The sequence below is a fragment of the Armigeres subalbatus genome, chromosome 2, assembly GCF_024139115.2.
Source record: "Armigeres subalbatus isolate Guangzhou_Male chromosome 2, GZ_Asu_2, whole genome shotgun sequence".
Taxonomy (NCBI): domain Eukaryota; kingdom Metazoa; phylum Arthropoda; class Insecta; order Diptera; family Culicidae; genus Armigeres; species Armigeres subalbatus.
This window is the reverse complement of record NC_085140.1, coordinates 387836788-387858450: the sequence shown is the minus strand read 5'-3', so window position 1 is coordinate 387858450 and position 21663 is coordinate 387836788. Positions and strand designations below refer to the sequence as shown.

The following is a 21663-nucleotide window of genomic DNA, read 5'->3' as shown; positions in this document are numbered from 1 at the left end:
CCCATCTGAGGTCCACATGTGTTTATTTAACATGAGATGAAATACATAAATCCAACTCAATTAAAAAATATTAGAACAAAAATCCGGCGGAAAATTTTACTGATGTTTGAGGACCATATGAATTTTATCACCAAAGAAATTGCGTATTTTCACAGAAAACTGATGCCACTACGTTAGCTTAGTTTGTTTTAATCATGTCTGGTTGCTTATTTTAAGATATCTATATTTTTAGAAAAAAAAAAAATGAAATAAAAAAAGATCAGAGCTGATGTAAACATAGTTTTATCATCTGAGCTTTGCTTACTGGAATTTTAGTAGCCGCCGTTGAGAGTGGTAGTGCTCTGGTGAGTGAGACAAGAACTGCCTTGACAGTTAGCGAAAGTGCACGAAAACGATATCGCCATCTATCGGAGGGATAAAACCTTATGTAACATAGAGATATACACTGTTAGAAAAAAGTACATAATATTGGGAATTTTTCACTCAAATCGACGGTTCAGTGTGGGAACCCAAAATTAAGCCTTTTTTCCTTGAAATTGTTTTAAATTTACATAATATTGAGTAAAATATCCAGCTTTCCACGTTCACCATAATGGCGGTTGCTATAAATAAATCTGACAGTAACTGCTTCCGACGCTGAACTGTTCCCGACGCATCCGACGGTGGTCGTATCTTAGCAACAATTTTCATATTGTTTATTTATTGTTACGTGAGCTGATGAAAACTGGAGGATATTCAGTTCTTGTAACATGCATGCATAATTGGAACTATATATTAAATTGCCGGATATATATATTGATCATTTTTTCTATTCTAGATGGAAGAAGTAGAATTTGGCATTCAAATGTAGCCACACCGATGTCATATAATCAATTATAGAAAGTACACAGCAAAAAAAGTTGTTGAATATTACATCGAAATCGCTGCAACCAACTGAATCCATCGGTTATTGAATATTACACGACACGATGTACTCTAGAGCTTGCTGTGTAATAAACAGTACATAGCGATGTAATTTCTTCCGACGTACTAAATAAAACGACGTAATCAAAGCGATGTAGATAAATGCAACGTAAAGCAACCCGATATGCATGGTAGGAAATGTGAATTCAGTTATTTTGGTGATTTAATGTTCATAAGATGCTATTTTCAGTTTTAAACATATTTTTATTATTCAAATTTGCTCACATAATTTTTTTTTCACAGGACTCGAACAAAGGAAATTCATTTATCCCAATCTTTAGGATTTTTCCCATACAGCTATTGACGCACATAACGGTACTCTTCAGCGGATTAGAATCTATCATTGTTCGCCGACTGGAACCCTAGACAGATGGGTTCTTATGAGAAGCCGCTATCAGCCCGTTTGATTATTTGTCCATACGAAGCAAAATCAGCCAGGGGCAGCAAGTCATCTAAACAGTGATTCAGTGAACTGGTGTGGCGACAGGTGTGTAGCTCCTCACCTGAAACTCGCAGGCCACTTTCGGACGAATAACCATGTTGCACCTTTCAAACCGAGCGACACGAAAATCGATGATCTAGGAGAACTTCGAATGCTGAAAAAAAGAAAAAAAAGCTCAGCGGGGTTGGTGAGGGAAGATGATATTTGTGAAATCGGTAAACTTCTGGAATTCCGATCGAACTCCATTCTGAATCAAAGGCGATTTCCTTCAAGATCAACGAATCCTTTGGGAATACAAAAAAAAATCCTCTGGAAATTACGAATTGAATTCTCCGGTGGCTCCGATTCACTCCCAAATTCCCAGTGGATTCCCTTCGGAATCCTCCATGGATTCCGAAGGAACTCTTTCAAGGATTCCAAAAGAACTTCTTCGTGGATTCCATATCCATTCCAATCTATCAAGGATTCCTAAAGAACTCCTTCGGAATTCCGAAGGAACTTTTTCGGAGATACCGAAGAAACTCCATTGAAGATTCCGAAGGAGCTGCTTCGGGGATTCCGATAGAATTTCTTCGGAGATTCCGAGGTTACTTCTTCGAGGTATCCAAATGATATTCATCGGGGATTCCAAAAAGAATCATCTGGGTTTTTAAAATGTATCCTCCGGGGACTCCAGAAGACTCCGGGAACTCTTTCGGGAATTCCGAAGGGACTCTTTCGAGTATTCCAAAGGAACTCTTTCGAGGATTTCGAGAAAACTCCTTCGGAATTCAAAAGGAACTCCTTAGGGGATACTGGAAGAATTTCTTCGGAATTCCGAAGAAACTCCTAAGAGGATTCAGAAGAAACTCATTCGGGAACTCCGCAGGAACTCCGTTGTGAATTCCGAATGAGCTTCTTCGAAGATTTCGGAAGAAATCCTTTGGAATTCCGAAGGAACTACTTAAGGGATTCTGAAGCAACTTCTTCAGGGGTTCCAAAGGAGCTCCTTCGAGGACTCCAGAAGGAACCCAAAAGGAATCCTCCGCCGTGGCTTCCGAAGTGAATCCTCCGTAATTTCAATAGGGATTCGCTCCGGGAACACGAGGGATCTCCTCCGCAGTACTCGGAGGATTCCGGGGGACTCAAAGTAACACTTTCGGGAATTCCGAAGCGACTCTTTCGAGGATTCCGAAGCAACTCCTTCGAGGATTTCGGAAAAACTCCTTCATAATTCCGAAGGAACTCCTTTGTGAATTTCAAATGAACTCCTTCGAAGATTTCGAAGAAATCCTAGGAGGTTCCAAAAGGAATGCTATGAGAATTCCAAAAGAAATCCTTCGGGGATTCCGTAGTTATTCACTCCGAAATCTCGGAGGATTCGCTCTACAGTTCTTTGTGGATTACCTCCGCCATCTTCGAAGCATTCCCTCCGTAATCCACCGTATATTCCGGATTTCCTTAAGAACTCCTTGGGGAATTCTGAAGTAACTCCTTTGGGTATTCTAAAGGAGCTCCTTGGGGTATTCTTAAAAAAAAATCTTCTGATCCTTGAAACAGATCTTTTGGAATCCTTGAAGGAGTGTCTCCGGAATCCGTGCAGGAGTTCCTTCCAAATCCTTGTAGGAGGCCCTCCAGAATACCCAAGGAGTTCTTTAGGAATTCCGAAGGATTTCCTCAGGTTTCCCCGGTGGGTTTCTCCGGAATTCCAGTAGAGTTTTCCTCAGCGACTCCCTTCTGAATTAGAGAAGCATTCCCTTCTGAATTAAAAACGCATCCTTTCGAAATCAAAGAAACATTCTCTTCTGAATCAAATAAACATTACCCTTGGGAATCTCCGGAGGATTCCCTTTGAAATTCCCGGATAATTCCCTTCGGAATTCTCGGAAGAATCCTCCGGAGTCGTGTGGAAATCCTGGAGATCCTTGGGGATTCCGGAGGAAATTTCTTCGAGGATCCCGGAGGGCCCTCCTTAGCCGTGCGGTAAGATGCGCGGCTGTAAAGCAAGACCATGCTGAGGGTGGCTGGGTTCGATTCCCGGTGTCGGTCCAGGCAATTTTTGATTCGGAAATTGCCTCGACTTCCCTGGGTGTAAAAGTATCATCGTGTTCAGCCTCATGATATACGATTAAAAAAAATGGTAACTAGGCTTAGAAACTTTGTGGTTAATAACTGTGGAAGTGCTGAATGAACACTAAGCTGCGAGGTGGCTCTGTAATGCCAATAAGAAGAAGATCCCGGAGGGAGTCTTTCGGGAATGCATAAGGAATCCTCTGGATTCCGGAATCACTCCGAATTCCACAGAGAATTCCTCGGAGATAGCGAAGAAATTTTTCGGAGATTCCAAAAAATCTTATGGGATTCCGAAGGAACTCCTTCGGAAAATCCATAGGAAATCCTTCGAGGAGTCATAAAAGAACTCCTTCGGAATTAAGACGGAACTTCTTCGGGGATACCGAGGGACTTCCTTTGAAGATTCCGAAAGATCGTTTTCGTAAATGCCTAAGGAACTTCTTTGAGAATTCCAAGCGCTAATAAATACGAGGAATCCTCTGGGTTTTCAAAAAGGAACACTCCGTGTATTCTGAAGGAACACTTTTGGAGATTCCACAAAAAATCCTTCGAGGATTCCCAAAGAACTCCTTCGGAATTATGATAGAACTTCTTGGGGGATCCCGAAGGAATTCCTCTAGAGATTTTTTTTTTAGAATACCCAAATGAGCTCTTTTGGAATATCCGAAGAAGTTCGATCAATCTTGTGGACATATTTCAGTGTGAACGTGATGTTCATGGTTCCAAAAATGTTTTATAACATTATTGTAGTATTGACTATACTATGTGGGAACAATATGTTTCTACTGGACATCTCTAGCGACTTCAAAATGAACTCTATGACTGATGAAAGATTATATACAAATTTTGCCGAAGGAAACCACGTAAACCCATGCCAATGGAAACCCGTCATGTGCCAGGAGGAATTCCTAGAGGAACTTCCGAATTAATTCGTGGAGGAACTTCTGGAGCAATTCATGGAGGAATTCGTTGAGGAACTGAGGAACTTCCGGGGGAATTCCTGGAGGAACTTCCAGAGGAATTCCTGGAATAACTTCCGGAGGAATTCCTGGAATAACTTCCGGAGGAATTCCTGGGGGAATTTCCGGAGGAACTCCTGGAGGAACTTTCGGAGTAACTTCCGGAGGAATTCCTGGAGAAACTTCCGGAGGAATTCCTGGACGAACTTCCGGAGGGATTCCTGGAGGAACTTCCGGAGGAATTCCTGGAGGAACTTCCGGAGGAATTCCTGGAGGCACTTCCGGAGGAATTCCTGGAGGAACTTCCGGAGGAATTCCTGGAGGAACTTCCGGAGGAATTCCTGGAGGGACTTCCGGAGGAATTCCTGGAGGAACTTCCGGAGGAATTCCTGGAGGAACTTCCGGAGGAATTCCTGGAGGAACTTACGGAGGAATTCCTGGAGGAAGTTTCGAAGGAATGTGAGGAGGAACTTCCAGAGAAATGTGTGGAGGAACTTCCGGAGTAATTCCTGGGGAAACTTCCGGAGGAATTCCTGGAAGAACTTCCGGAGGAATTTCTGAACGAACTTTCGACGGGATTCCTGGAGGAACTTCCGGAGGAATTCGTGGAGGAGCTTCCGGAAAAATTCGTGGAGGAACTTCCGGAGGAATTTGTGGAGGAACTTCCGAAGGAATTTGTGGAGGAACTTTCAGAGGAATTTATGGAGAAACTTTCGGGGGAATTCCTGGGGAATCCTCCGGAGGAATTTCTGGACGAACTTCCGGAGGAATTCCTGGACGAACTTCCGGAGGGATTCCTGGAGGAACTTCCGGAGGGATTCCTGGAGGAACTTCCGGAGGAATTCCTGGAGGAACTTCCGGAGGAATTCCTGGAGGAACTTCCGGAGGAATTCCTGGAGGAACTTCCGGAGGAATTCCTGGAGGGACTTCCGGAGGAATTCCTGGAGGAACTTCCGGAGGAATTCCTGGAGAAACTTCCGGAGGAATTCCTGGAGGAACTTCCGGAGGAATTTGTGGAGGAAGTTTCGAAGGAATTTGTGGAGGAACTTTCAGAGGAATTTGTGGAGGAACTTCCGGAGTAATTCCTGGGGAAACTTCCGGAGGAATTCCTGGAAGAACTTCCGGAGGAATTTCTGGACGAACTTTCGCAGGGATTCCTGGAGGAACTTCCGGAGGAATTCGTGGAGGAGCTTCCGGAAAAATTCGTGGAGGAACTTCCGGAGGAATTTGTGTAGGAACTTCCGGTGGAATTTGTGGAGAAACTATCTGAAAAATTTGTGGAGAAACTTCCGGGGGAATTCCTGGGGAATCCTCCGGAGGAATTCCTGGAAGAACTTCCGGAGGAATTTCTGGACGAACTCCCGGAGGAATTCCTGAAGGAACTTCCGGAGGAATTTCTGGAGGAACTTCCGAAGGAATACCTGGAGGAACTTCCGGAGGAATTCCTGGAGGAACTTCGGAAGGAATTCCGGGAGGAACTTCCGGAGGAATTCCTGGCGGAACTTCCGGAGGAATTCCTGGCGGAACTTCCGGAGGAATTCCTGGCGGAACTTCCGGAGGAATTCCTGGCGGAACTTCCGGAGGAATTCCTGGCGGAACTTCCGGAGGAATTCATGGAGGAACTTCGGAGGAATTCCTGGAGGAACTTCCGGAGGAATTCCTGGAGGAACTTCTGGACGAATTCCTGGAGGAACTTCCGGAGGAATTCCTGGAGGAACTTCCGGAGGAATTCCTGGAGGAACTTCGGAGGAATTCCTGGAGGAACTTCGGAGGAATTCCTGGAGGAACTTCGGAGGAATTCCTGGAGGAACTTCGGAGGAATTCCTGGAGGAACTTACGGAGGAATTCCTGGAGGAACTTCGCGAGGAATTACTGGCGGAACTTCCGGAGGAATTCCTGGAGGAACTTCTGGGGGGATTCGTGGAGGGAATACCGGAGAAATTCCTGGAGGAACTTCGGAGGAATTCCTGGAGGAACCTCCGGAGGAATTCCTGGAGGAACTTCCGGAGGAATTCCTGGAGGAACTTCCGGAGGAATTCCTGGAGGAACTTCCGGAGGAATTCCTGGGGGAACTTCCGGAGGAATTCCTGGAGGAACTTCGGGAGGAATTCCTGGAGGGACGTCCGGGGGAATTCCTGGAGGAACTTCCGGAGGGATTCCAGGAGGAAGTCCTGGCGGAATTCCTGGAGGAACTTCCGGAGGAATTCCTGGAGGAACTTCCGGAGGAATTCCTGGAGGAACTTCCGGAGGAATTCCTGGAAGAACTTCCGGAGGAATTCCTGGAGGAATTTCTGAAGGAATTCGTAGAGGATTTTTCGGAGGAATTCGTAGAGGAACTTCCTGAGGAATTCCTAGAGGAACTTCCGAAGGAATTTGTGGAGGAACTTCCCGAGGAATTTGTGGAGGAACTTCCGGAGGAATTCCTGGGGAAACTTCCGGAGGAATTCCTGGAAGAACTTCCGGAGGAATTTCTGGACGACCTTTCGCAGGAATTCCTGGAGAAACTTTCAGAGGAATTCGTGGAAGAACTTCCGGAGGAATTCCTGGAGGAACTTCCGGAGGAATTCCTGGAGGAACTTCCGGAGGAATTCCTGGAGGAACTTCCGGAGGAATTCCTGGAGGAACTTCCAAAGCAATTCATGGAGCAACTTCCGAGAAATTCCTGGAGGAACTTCCGGAGGAATTCATGAAGGAACTTCCGCAAGAATTCCGGAATTCCTGAAGGAACCTCCGGAGAAATTCCTGGGGGAACTTCGGGAGAAACTTTCAGAGGAATTCCTAGAAGAACTTTCAGAAGAATTCCTGGAAAAACTTCCGGAGGAATTCCTGGAGGAACTTTCGACCAATTTATCCAAACTTTAGAACAAATTTGAAAACCTAGGACATTTGGCTCGGATATAACTGAGTTTCAAATTGGAGAACTTAGACCATCTGGAGTGCGTATATCTAAGATGCAAATCATACACATGGACTCTGCGAACTTGTATGGACTTGACTTATTGATTTGAGATAGCTATCGAGCGCAGTTGACCTGGTAGGCCAATTGATCCAAACTCCAGAACAGTTAGGAAAACATAGCACATCTGATTGGGATAGGTATAACTGAGTCGCATATCATACGCATGGGCTCTACGGACTTGTATGGACATGACTGGTCGACTCCAGATAGCTATTGGGCGCAGTTGACCTGGTAGACCAATTGATCCAAACTCCAAACTGGTTTGGGCAAAACTATATGGCCTTTATGAAGTGGCATGGACATGACGGGTTCCCATTGGTACGGGTTTCCGTAGTTTTTCCCGGCAATCATCCTTCATCAGCCGTAGACGTCATTTTGGAGTCGCTCAGGGATATCCAGAAAAAGCATATTGTATATTGGAAACTGTAAGTGATGTTCACACTGAAATATGTCATGTTTATAATAGTGCTGTCCAATGAGAGCTTGAAGTAGCTCGAAGTTTCTCCCTGTCCTGCTCATGCCGATTTGTTGCCAAAAAAGAACGAGCAGGACGGGAACAACTTCGAGCTACTTCGAGCTGCTCATTGGACAGCAATAATATGTTTATCACCTCAGAGCGATAGAAAACAATGCAGACTTGCATTCTGAGATGATAAACGGCAAAGAATTCTTCTGATTTTCATTTTTATTCAAAAGAGGGGAAGTCGACGAAGATAATTCTCTCTTGCGACATTCGCCCTTTTACCAGATAGAGCTTGAAATGAGCATCCTTAAAAACATAACTCATTAATATGGTAAAACTAGATGAGATGGATAAGACATCCGTAAAAGAATTGTGAAAATCGGTCAAAAGACGCCTGAAAATCAGTTGTTTGAAAATTTAGTTCCCATGATTTCCTTATCACGGTAGTCCGTGTTAGTAATTTTATAACAGTATTCGTAGTGTTTATTATGTGCTTTTAGAAATGTTTGCTGCTCGAAATATCATAAGCCTGCGAAATGGGAATTGAAATTGTGATGCATTTTTTTTCGAACGAAATTTTCCCAATGTTTACGTTTGTGATGTAGGCCCTTTTCACAGAGAAATGGGAAGTGAAATGTGAGCAGTGAAAATTAGGAAGTTTGAACGAGAAGTGAGAAGTAGGCCACATTTCTGTCTCACTCATCCTCTCTCACCTACTCTCTCTCACTTACTCAATCTCTCACTCACTCCTTTAACTCTAAAGCCCCAAACGCAATATAACGGAACAGCGACGGAAACGGCAAATTTGACAGAAAACATATGGGCTGTCAACTGTCAAATTTGCCGTTTCCGTCACCGTTCCGTTGTATTGCGTTTGGGGCTTAACTCTCATTCATTCACTATCTATCACTCACTCACTCAATCTCACAAACACACTCATTCTCACTCACTCGTTCAATCCTACTCACTCGCTCAATCTCACTCATTCTTTCACTCTCATTCACTCACTCACTGCCACTCCCTTACTTACTCTCACTCACTCACTCACACTCACTAACTCTGGCTCACTCACTCACTTTCACTCAATCACTCGTTCACTCACTCACTTATTCACTCTCGCTCACTTACTCTTACTCACTCTCTCTCACTCACTCTCACTTACTCTATCACACACACACACACTCATTCTCACTTCATCATTCGATCACTCTCACTCACTCACTAACTCTCACCCTCACTTTGACTCACTCAGTCACCCTCACTTACTTACTTACTCTCACTCACTCGCTCACTCATTTCCTCTTTTTTCTCTCCCACTCAATCTCTCTTACTCACTCTCTCTCTTCTCGTTATCTTTCCTTTTTGTCGCTCGTGTGTGTTTGTATAAAGAAATCCAAACAAAACCCAGAAGAGTAAACTCAAACACGGGCGCGGATACGCAGATTCTCAATACCCGAAGCAAAATCCTGAAGTGTAAACCCAATCACGAAAAATGTTTTGACAGTGGAGACTTATAGGTGAAAAATTTTCCCTGACAAAACCCGGACCACAATGTATTGTGGAGTCAAAATATTGATTCAGTGTATCTGTTCAGATGTTAGCTAAATAAATTAAATACATGTTGTTTTAATGGTATTTAAAACTTTTTCATTGCGCCACCTAAACATAACTCATTGGATATACCTTCTTTTTCCTATAAAATAAATTTAGTTTTGCGCGAAATTATGAATTATTCAATTTTCATAAGCGAAATAGCAACATAAATTATTTCAGATTCATACAGACAATTTTCGTAAATACACAGCAAAACAGTATACAGAGGCTTCCCATCCCCAAAAGATTCTCGTCAAGATCCCCAAACAATTTCTGTTGGAATCACCAAAGCATTGCCGTCCGAATCTTCAAAGGATTCCTATCGGCATCATTAAAGAATGCCTGGCAGAAACTCCAAAATATGTCCGTCAGAATCCTAAAAGAATCTTCGACAGGAAACCTTCTGGAATTCCCGAAGGCTTTCCGTCGGGAACGCGTTGGGAACCCAAAAGATTCCTGTTGATATGCCTAAATAATTCTAATGTGAATTACCAAAGAAGTGCCGTCGGAATTAATCTAGCATTCCTGTCAAAATCTCCAAAAGATTTCCGTCGGAGTACCCAAAGGATTCCCGTTGGAATTCCTAAAGTATCTTCGTTGAAAAGCCCAAAGGATTCACATTAAAAACTCAAAACGATTCTCATCCCCAAAGGATTGCAGTCGGAATACTAAAAGGATTTGGTCGGCATTCCCAAAGGATTCCGGCCGGAATACCCAAATGATTTCCATGTGAATGCCCAAAGAATTCTCATCACAATGGAAATTCCATCTCCAAAAGATTCGCTTAAGGAATTCCAAAAGGATTCTCATCCCCAAGAGATTCTCGTCGAAATCTCAAATTCATTACCGTCGGGATCCCTAAAAGATTCCCGTCGATATCTGAAAGAATTTCTGTTTGAATCAGCAAAGGCTTGCCGTCCGAATCCTCAAAGGATTCCCGTCGGAAACATTTAAGGATTCCTGTGAGAATCTCCAAAAGATTTCCGCCGTAGTACCCAAAGGATTCCCGTTGGAATTCATGAAGTATACTCGTTGGAAAGTAAAAAGGATTTCCATTCCTAAAAGATTCTTGTAGGAATCCTCAAAGAATTCTAAAGAAATACCCTAAAAATTCCTGCTCAAATCCCTAATGGAATCTCGTCGAAAACGCCAAAGGATTACCATCGGATTCTCAAAAGGATTGCCATCCCCGAATATTTCCAACGGAAATCCCCAAATATTCTCAACGCAACCCTCAATAAATTCACGCTAGAATCTTCGAAAAATACTGATTGGAATCCACAAAAACTGTGGTCGGAGGCCCCAAAGGATTCTCATCGGAATCCTCAAAGGATTCCTATCGGGATCTTGGAATATGTTGAATATGTGAAAAACTCTACTTGTACTTACGGTATGTTCCGTGGACATCCTTTGGTCCAATCCATGGCGTTACCTTCGTTCACCGCTTCCGAGATGTTCGATGAATGTTCAGCAGCTGACGGCCACGATTGCCAAGATGTTGGTTATGAAAACGTTTTCCGGTTCCCCTGGTTGAATTGACGAATCTACGGACAAAAAGAAAATAATTTGAATTGAAAAACTCAATAATACAAATAATATTAATAAAATATATAAACTTACCTTCGTTTTATTCGAATTCCTGCCGGAATCTCCAAAGGATTCCCGTTGTGGCCAGGTTCTCAATCCACCTGAACTTCTTTGTTGTTGCAATAATACCTGTTGCAAAGAGCATTCCTCTTGGAATATGTCGAATATGTGAGAAACTCTACTTGTACTTACGGTATGATCCGTGCGTATATCCTGTGTTGGCCGACGTTACTTCGTTCACCGCTTCCGAGCTGTTGAATGTTCAGCAGCTGACGGCCACGAGCGCCAATTTGATTATGAAGACGTCTGTTTATTTCAGGCCGATTTAGCTGCGCCCCATCCATATTCCTGACGGTTATATAAAGCCGTGACGGTTTTCCGGTTCCCCTGGTTGAATTGACGAATCTACGGACAAAAAGAAAAGAATTTGAATTGAAAAACTCAATAATATAAATAATATTAATAAAATATAAACTTACCTTCGTTTTACAAGGAAGCAACAAAATTCAATATGGCGCACCGTCGCCAACCAGATCAAAACTGCGATGAGCAAAAGTCTGGTCAGTGTTGCCAAGATTTAATATTGTATAGCAGATGATTGTAATATTACACACAAAGATATGTTATTTTATACATCAGGTTTAGAACCACTTGGTTGCATCTGAATCGATGTAATATTGATCGTATTTAAATTCAGATATTACACTGATGCAATGTAATGTGAAAAGGTACTTCAGAACATGTGTAATTTCAAGTCGATGTAATTTTACATCTGAAGTAGTGTTCATTTGCATTTGATTTTTGTCACTACATCAAGTTTTTTGATGCGTCGTTGAATTTACGTCGTTATACATTACAATATTTTTTGCTGTGTACTTGTCTAGCTTGCAACAAAATAAGTTTTAGTTAAGCTAGCACTAAGATTCGAGTATATCCGATGGTATCAAATGGAAGGGACGCAGGCATATGCACCCAACTTAATATTCTAGCTTCTTCGAAAGAAATTTTCTAGCAATCCAACCTCCATGCAACCTTACCAAATACCTTTGTCAAGCTCGGAGAAATTAGAATATTCATTACTATGTCTGAAACTTGATTATGCATATGTACAACATGTGATAGATTTAGTCCGGAAAGGTATTGGAGGGTAACCGCCCCTTCGGTGGGGTTTGATCCCACGACCCCAGAACTGGGGTCGTGGGATCAAACCCCACCGAAGGGCGTTTACCCTCCAATACCTTTTCCGAACTAAATCTATCACATGTTGTACATATGCATAATTAAGTTTCAGACATAGTAATTAATTTCCACTCGGGTGGCTTAATACCCGGCATATAGGCAATTAACTTTGAATGTACTAGAATATTCAGTTAAGTGCATTCGCTGGCGTTGGAGAAATTCGAACTCCTGAGAAGAACTGGCAATCGAGTAGAAACTGAAATAAAGAATTTCGGCATTCGTGAGCTGCGTATAACGGAATGGAGTTATACATGGAAAATATTCAATGTTCAAGAAAATATTATTCGCACGTAAAATTGCGCACATATTTTTATCATCTGCAAAGATAACTGCCAACAGCGTTCCAAAGGTCAATAATTGAATTATACTACGTTGTGCAGGATTGTTAGAAAAGATATTATGTTGCGACGAGGGGCAAGGGTAACAGTAATTTTCTATTTAAATATCGTTCAATTTGTTTGATTTAGCTCATTTTTGATTTTTTTTTTGGCTGGTTAAGTTTTGAAACTACATAAAATTAGGAAATGGAATACTATCAGCTCAATTTCAATACGTTTTTACAAAATAAATTAAAAATTAACGTGAAAAAAGCCTTTGGATTTGTTTAGAATTTATTTATCTATTTTGAACTTTTATTTTTGCTTGACCAAACAAAATAGGTTTATACTCGGAGACTAGCCAGCCTAGGGCTCTTAAAAAAGACAAAAAAAAAGGTTTATACTGTGAATAAGATGACGAAATATGATCAAATATCCAGAGCCCAAGACTGATCGCTCAACTGCATGTTTTGGCTTCTCTGAGAGTGACGTAGGTATTAAAAAACTAACTTCGTTTTTACTCTTTAACTCAGTGCCAAGAAGTTGCATGGAGAAGAGATTGTCCGGAATTTGCTTCGAAGAAGTCAGTTGAAAGCATATTTCTCCGTCCCTTCCATCGGATCCCCCGGAAGTTCTTGAATCCGAGTGGTAAAACAAAACTAAAACTGGTTGCGTTTCAGACTAGACAAGAAGAACTGGTACTCTCGATAATTAATAATATGGTCCGCTACCGATGTATCAATTGAATTCCAAATTGTCCTTCTTCCACCTAAAACATAAAAATGATGAATATATATTTGTTAAAATAATAATTATTCTTCTAATTATTCCAAGCATTTTACGACAATTGAATTGCTCCCAGTTTTTTTCATGTTGTACCAGCTCACGTAACAATTAATAAACAATTTGAAAATATTTGCTATGATACGATCATCGTCGGAAGCGTCGGAAGCAGTTACTGTCATTTTTATTTATAGCAGCCGTCATTATGGCGAACGTGGAAAGCTGGATACTTAACATTGAATAAAAACTAACCAGAAGTTAGGTAAATTTTACTTAGCTTTTTTAAACATGAGATTACTTAGCGTTGGGTTCCCACACTTTACTGCCCTTGTTGCTCTTCAATTAAAGACAACGAAGGGAAGAGGGAGGAAGATGCAAGAGTAGAGAACCAAATTCGAACACTAGTTTTCGAAATACACGCTTAATATTAACTACTCAAAATTGAGTTGAATTCGACTCACTTTCATTAAAAATTTAACATTCCAAAATTTAAGTGAATAACATGATGATTCAACTAAAATTAGGGATCTCTTTACTGTAAAATACACTCAGATTGATAGATAAACTTGTTTCCCACTTGCAAAATTATAAAATGATGGAGGATCATTTTTAACTTTCCCAAAAGGGTCTGTTCAAATATTACGTAACGCTAAAAACGTTGTTTTTAAGAACCCCCCACCCCCTCGTAACAATCTGTAACAAAATTTAGAACTACCCCCACCCCTATGCGTAACGCGTAACAAATACATCTTTTTTTTAAATATCTTTTTTTTTGTAGAATTTGAACCACGATACAATAAATTATTATTATTTGTATATTTTATGCTATTTTGAAGACAATAACAATTTTTTGAAAAATTTAAATATTTTTTCTCAATAAGGCAAAGACAAAGGTGCTGTTTGAACGAGATGGCGCCACAACATTTAAAGTAAAATAAATTTCCTTGTATGGACAAATCATCCGTTCTCATTAACTACGCATCGCATCAATATGAAACCTAGGTCAAAAAGCAACAAATAATTTTTAGATTTTTGTACCCACGACTTGTTTTACAGTTCTAAACAATTAAAGAGATTTCATTGTACCTCCATACTAAATTCTAGCTGTATACTTTCAATTTCTTCAAGACTGTTCTCCACCTCGTGTGTGTGGAAAGAACATTAAAAGCTTACGATATCGAACAGCAGATGTCACTAGTGTATATGCAATAGTACATTGATACAAACACACATCAACACCACCTGTCGCCTGATCATGGAAATATTGCAATTATACCATCAGGTGTAGTGGCTGTTGTTAAAATATTTAGGAAGGGCCTCAAGCGGAATTTTTGCTAGAATGCAACTGACGATCTCCTATTGTTACGCGTAACAATTTCTTGAAGGACCCCCACCCCCTATATTTTGCGTAACAAATCGTAACAAAAATAAAACAACCCCCCACCCCCTATTGCGTTACGTCATATTTGAACAGACCCTAAATCATTATTTTATTGAAGTAGTATCTTTTACTCAAATTTTGAGTTGTTCTATTTCAAACAAGAGAGACGAATTGGACGCAAATTTGAGAAGTTAATTTTAAGTGTGTTGAAAGTTTTTGATCTAGATATAATTGTGTCCGAGCTATTTGGATTGAAATCTTTCCTACACGGTTAGAAAAAAGTACCTAATTTCAGGTACTTTTTTTTCTCTTGCGTCTTCCGTTTGTTGTCATAAAATGAAAAGCAAAACTACTCAACAAGGGCAGTAAAGTGTGAGAACCCAACATTAAGTAGTCTCATGTTTACAAAAGTTAGGTAAAATTTACCCAACTTTTGATCAGTTTCTATTTAAAAATAAGTATATTACTCTTAATATTAGGTAAATTTTAATTGACCTGATTTTGGATTCCCACACTAAGCCCCTGATTTGAGTGAAAAGTACCTATTATTATGTTTGTGGGAAACATCTTACATGGGCGGTTGAAAAACCCAGAAATATTACTTATGTAATAACTGTGCAGCCCCTAAACTTTTCCGTATTGAAATGCCTTCGACATTTTCTGGCCCATCTGTAGTTTATATTAGAAAAAGGAAAAACCCATCAACGTTCTGTTAATTTCATTTGATGTAAAATTAACAAATCTGTTAAATCTGAAATAGAGAAGAATTCTCTTGAAAAATTTCAGTGCTGTTTGTGGTTCTCCTGATGATGCTAATGATTTTTTGAATATTTTATGTGATTCATGTGAAATTAACGGACATATTTACAATTATTTTTAGGTAGTTCAGATGTTCATATAATAACTGTTCTGGAGATTACAAAAATAAAACTATCAGATCACACCATTGTCAAAATTGAAATATTCGGTAAAAAAAACATAATATAGAAACGCTTATTTTGAACAGTACCTGGAGAGAAACAATCAGACGTTTTTATTTAAGGTCACTCCTGACGGCATCCAACTTTTAAAGTGCTCGCGTTTTCGAGGGCACACCACTCGATACGGAAGCAACGCATAACTGTCATTATTATTTTTTCACGCATGCTGCGACGCAGCAAAGCTAAATCAACAAAAATGACAGTTGTGCTCATATCAGTGGTGTGCCTGAAAACGCGAGCACTTTGAAACTTGGATTCCATGAGGAGTGACCTTAAGGCTCTGTAAACCGTAATCAATCCGATAAAGACGATAATTTTATTCGAATACACACTAATACTAATAAAGTTTTGGACTAAATTCAATATTTTGGGGCAATTTACGGACTTACTCTCCATCATAATATATTCATTGCATTTCCATATTAATTTTTCACTTATCAAAACTAGCAATTACTGAGGAATTGCTGGAAAAACGCTGAAAACTGCGTTTTTCCTTGGCCGATATTCGTATGTTCATCGAACGCATACTAACGTTCAAACGTTCGGATCAAACACATACACACTCACTTGATTTTTCACTTGATCTTTTCCCATTGTTTCCTTGATTTGATCACTCCTAAAACATATTCACTAACTGAGTTTCACATTTTTCTTCAATGTGGACTGCCAATTAATTCACTTCACGCCCAAAAACTGTCGAAAACTGCTTTCCAAAAATCGAAGTGAGAGACAAATTTGACGACCGTATTGTAAATGCAATAAAATGCGGAAGACTCAAATTCACTAGCGCAATAAGTGAAATGGCGAGAACAAAATCTACGCGATGCAACATCATTCAATCAGAACAATACAACGTATACGCCAGCCACGTATACGCTGACAAGCAAACAAAGGTGTGCATACACAAGAAAATAATCATCTCTTCACCGTTGCCAGATTTATTTATTGGAAAAAATCATTGCTGTTTGTCAGATTGAACAAATAAACGAAAAATAAATATTTAAACATGTTATGTAAGCTTCTGTTACATTCCAAGTGGTGTATAAAAAAATTTAACCGGTAAAAACCTATATATTTGATACACCGAGAACATGTGTTATGATATAAAATAAACATTTCGTGAAGTCTGGCAACATTATGCATCAGCTGGCATATTTTTACCACCCCATTTCCACCCACCCCAGTTGTAAACAACATTTTATTTATCGCTGCTGCACTTTTTCGTACCAACTGCATCACTATTACAAACAAGTGATTCAGTCATTAATTTTCAAAACATTGTGATGGAGTCTTGAGCCTTAATGCAAATAAAATGATAAATCAAACAAATCTTGTGTTAAGTATTGGCTATTCAAAAAAATAAAAAATTAAAATAAATTCTCAAATCAATATTCGTAATATTTCTTTGATACATAATAACGATCATTTCAATACTAACGTTAACAATGATAGAAATAATGATAATTCTGTTTTAAGTAAGTATATTGAAAGATTTCATAGAGCGTTTAGGATTTAGCATTTTTGGATATATATTATTAGGAAATGTTTTCCTTCATTGGCTACTATTCTTAGAAAATAAATTCATTTGGTCCATCATTAGTTTATTTTTTAGACTTTATGGATACTAATAAGAACAAATTGAACATTTTACAATTTATTTCAAATAATGGTAGAATAAAAGCTACATTATAAGAATATTTATTTGTATCAATGAAACATGGCTTGTCCAGGCTTCGATATTATTCGAAAAGATCGTAATACTCCATATAAAAGAGTTTAAATTAGCATACGTATTTTTATTGCCAAGATTCTAAGAGAAGTTCATTTGAATATGTTTTGCTTACGTTTATAATTTAAAATAGTTTATAAATTAGAGTAAAAGAGCAGAAATACCTACAGAATATGTTAACAAAACATCAAAGCTATCTAATTTATGGTTGCTTGATGTTTATATAAGAATAACTCACGCTAATAGTTGCCCTACTAATTTTTGTGTTGATTGCTCTTATGAAACGTAATTGGGCTATTTTCATCACTATCGTCATCAGTCGCCTCAACCAATGTATCCAAATCAGTAATTGTGTAATGAACCAAGTTTTTGGACATTTGTAGTACCTTTAATTTGTCTAGCGGAGTCTTCATCTCGAACCCTATTCCGTCATTATAGTAAAAAACACTCCTCAGTGCAGTCGTCCAGTTAATCTTAGGAAGTTTTTCCTGTAGCATCTCCAAAGTGTAGTCGTGCAATTTCTGCGGGTCAAGAAAAGCCGGCTCTGGACGGAAATTCAAGTACAGATTGTTGCTTCTGCTGCTGTTCATGGCCATGTCATGTATAATGCCTTCCAGCAGCTTAATTTCTTCTTCGAGCTGCGTAATTCTGGTTTGATTATTCTGATTGGGGGAAACAGGTGTTGTTTGATTGATACGATAGATGAGGTTATCTGAAAAGTTCAAAATAGAATAGAACATTCATCTTGAAATTAGAATAATTAAGAATTCTTACCGTTCATGTAAAACTCTTTCCTGAATCCATAAACACACCCATCGTTCATTAGCAGCAGCATTTCAACCTTTAGATTATCACCAGTTCGAATAAAAGCATTTTCGTCGTTTATAATAAATATTCCGTTCACGGGAACTGTGGTGTTGAGACATATATCATATGGCGTAACGTCAGAGGGAAACTGTTTATTCAAGTATATCCTAATATCAAATCCCACCATTCCCCATAATACGGGGTACGATATGGTTACTCCTTTCGGATGAAAAATTTCAAATTTTGGATTCGGAAAGTGTTTTTTGCCATGGTGAATAAAATGGGCTGAACCTTGAACTGAAAAAAACACCCACAAAGCTCCTATACACAGGCCAAAGAATGACTGCATTTTTTCAATATGAATTGGGAAGCACTCTTTCACGATGAAAATAAAACTTGTACTGAGTTTACTGTACTTGTAAAAAACTATACGTCTAGTCAATGTTGTTATCAATGTTTTGTTATTTGCATTTTTCGCACACGAAAGTTATACTGAAAGGTTATACTTTCTCTTCAAAAACAAACTATTCTTTTAGCACCCTAGATTAAACCTAAAATCATATTTAATAATAATAAATTTATCTTGGGAGCTAAGATCCTATATTGCCATACCCAACGTTTATAACTAATAACGCACGAAAGTTTTATGAGAAGTTAAACCGTTCACGTAAGGGCCACGTGCCACAGCCCGATATGTGTAAGGACATAAACGGGAACCTTCTTACAAATGAGCGTGAGGTGATCCAAAGGTGGCGGCAGCACTACGAAGAGCACCTGAATGGCGATGTGGCATACAACGATGGCGGTATAGTAATGCACGCTTGCAGGACATACGACTTCCGGCTCATATTTAATCTCCAGGAAATCCAGGAGGAGATCGGCTGGCTGAAAAACAACAAAGCCACTGGATGGAGTTGACCAACTACCAGGAGAGCTGTTTAAACACGGTGGTGAGGCACTGGCTAGAGCGCTGCACTGGGCAATTACCAAGGTTTGGGAGGATGAGGTTCTTCCGTAGGAGTGGATGGAAGGTGTCGTGTGTCCCATCCACAAAAATGGCGATAAGCTGAATTGTACTACCGCGCAACCACATTGCTGAACGCCGCCTACAAGGTACTCTCCCAAATTTTATGCCGCCAACTAACACCAATTGCAAGAGAGTTCGTGGGTCAGTACCAGGCAAAATTTATGGGTGACGCTCTACCACAGATCAAGTGTTCGCCGTACGTCAGAAATGCCGCGAATACAACGTGCCCACACACCTTCTATTTATTTACTTCAAAGCCGCATATGATACAATCGATCGGGACCAGCTATGCATTCGACAGTGAATTCTGTCGCATTATTTCCTAATGAAAATTGGCGGGATAGGATAGGATGGAAGATAATTATGACCAAAATTGGTTTTTAAGGCCAAAAACTAGATTTTTTACATTTTTTTTGGCACTTAATCTCCACTTCTTTAAACGAGTATAACTAAATGTGAATAATGAAACCTATCCACATATTCGTGCTGCTGACTGTTTGTCCACTTTTCCTTTTTTCCAATTCTTCTATAGCATGATCACAGAAACACAAAAACAAAATTAGAAATACTGCACATACGTATCCGTGAGTCAAAAATAATAATATGAAGGAATGCTCAGAAATATTTGAAACCTACAGAGTCTACAATTTGTATTAAATAATGCAATTGAAACGACTTTGTTTACTTTCTTTTTTAGCTAATTTTAGTTGCACTATCATCCTTGTTTGCTAATGTCTATATTTATTTCTGTATTTTATTATATTTCATTGGCCTCTGGCAGTTATAATTTTTCCACTGGTTGGATAAACCATGTAGGAAGTAAAATGTTTTAACAATAACTAAATTAACCTAATTAATACTAAGGGTACAAAGAGCTAATCGTAGCATTTTCTGTTTAAAATTGGAAATTATTTTATTGTACATTCTTTGTAATGTCTCAATATTAGAAATTCTATAAAGTTCGTTGGTGCTGTGCCAGGAAGGCATCTTCTGAATCATTTTCAAAATTTCCTTTTGAATCATCTGAAATGCCTTTTTTCTGGTATTGCAGTCTTAATCGTCAGTTCTCAAAAACTAAAGAAAATGGTTTTCAAGCGAGTTTTTTGCGTTTATTGAAAAAGTGACTAAATCTAACGTTGTGATTACAAAGTGCTCGAGCAACAGTGATAAATGTTTCCCTATAAAACAAAGTATTGTTCAATCAAAGTTAATTGCCTTTGTTCCGGGTATTGAACCAACCGACTTTGACATTAATTTACAATGTTCTGAAAACTCAAATGTGAATATGTTCATTATGTGGAAGATTTTGATTTGAGATATGTATTGGAGGCAACCACTTTTCCTTCGATGGAACTCTACTGAGGGTCGTGGGTTCGACTCCCATCGAAGGGAAAGTGGTTACCTCAAATACATATCTCAAATCAAAATCTTCCACATAATGTACATATTCAAATCTGAGTTTTCAGAACATTGTAAATTAAAATATTATTGCTAGATTATTGATTATTTTGCGTGATCAGCCAACGTCACATACAAGACTAACACTTCCTCCCGTGACCCGAACAAAGTATAAATCAAAAGAAAAACCACGTACGTTCAAGTCACATAACATTTTGTGTAGCTCGATATCAAATATTAATGCAAACATGAAAAAAAACGGATTGATCTACCTACCGTTCCCTTTGTAAACCCCATTTTAATTCACCTAGCGGAGGTGGTGCCTTTCTTGTACGTTAGAAAAGTTAAAATGTGTATGAGAAAAGTTCAAAATAACGCTGATACGTGGAATACGTGGATAGGTCTCATTGTTCACATTTAGTTATACATTTAGTAATTTCCGTCGAACGCAACTTGTTGCGAGCAAATCGGTTGAGGATACCTACCTGGTTGGCTACAGCGTCGATACACCTATGCCTGGCGTATTGTAGAGCTTCATAATCGTCGGTTTTGGGCGATGTTCCTCCAGTTCTCTGGTTCTCTGTTGAATATTGTTTTCGCTATTCTTTCTTCCACCATTCGCCCTAAGTCTACCGTATTTTACACGATTCACCGTGTTTTCTTTTTTGTACACTTGATACAGCTCATGATTCATGTGAAAATTTCTTTCCCAAGCAGATTTTTGTGTGAACTAAAATTCTGATAGTGAATTCAAAAATGTGATTTCTTACCTCGGAGTATCGGTATCGACGTAACACTTATCAGTATCGCCTAAGGTGGTGTAGCGGCAAAACTATAGTCAGACGTGGCAAGGCATGACGACGGTGATTGGAGAGATAAAGGTCTGGCGATTCGTGCTGATGGCAGGATCAATTGGATGGACGCAGCAGTATACTGGCAAACCCTGGTGAGATCCTTCTAATATAGCTTTTTATATTTTTTTAA

At 39.5% G+C, this 21663-nt stretch overlaps 1 protein-coding gene and 1 long non-coding RNA gene across 2 annotated transcripts; both read right to left on the bottom strand.

Moving 5' to 3' along the window:
• Nucleotides 1-1189: 1189 nt before the first annotated feature.
• LOC134217352 (uncharacterized) lies at nt 1190-11414 on the bottom strand. The gene is made up of 4 exons (XR_009981008.1): nt 11211-11414; nt 11052-11147; nt 10821-10975; nt 1190-1559 (listed from the first exon to the last, which is right to left on the bottom strand). It is a non-coding gene; the product is annotated as an uncharacterized LOC134217352 (long non-coding RNA).
• A 5986-nt stretch (nt 11415-17400) lies between these two features.
• LOC134217350 (uncharacterized) lies at nt 17401-18669 on the bottom strand. The gene is made up of 2 exons (XM_062696088.1): nt 18222-18669; nt 17401-18159 (listed from the first exon to the last, which is right to left on the bottom strand). The coding sequence occupies exons 1-2, from the start codon at nt 18601-18603 to the stop codon at nt 17702-17704; spliced, it is 840 nt and encodes a 279-aa protein (XP_062552072.1). The 5' UTR covers nt 18604-18669; the 3' UTR covers nt 17401-17701.
• Nucleotides 18670-21663: the final 2994 nt, after the last annotated feature.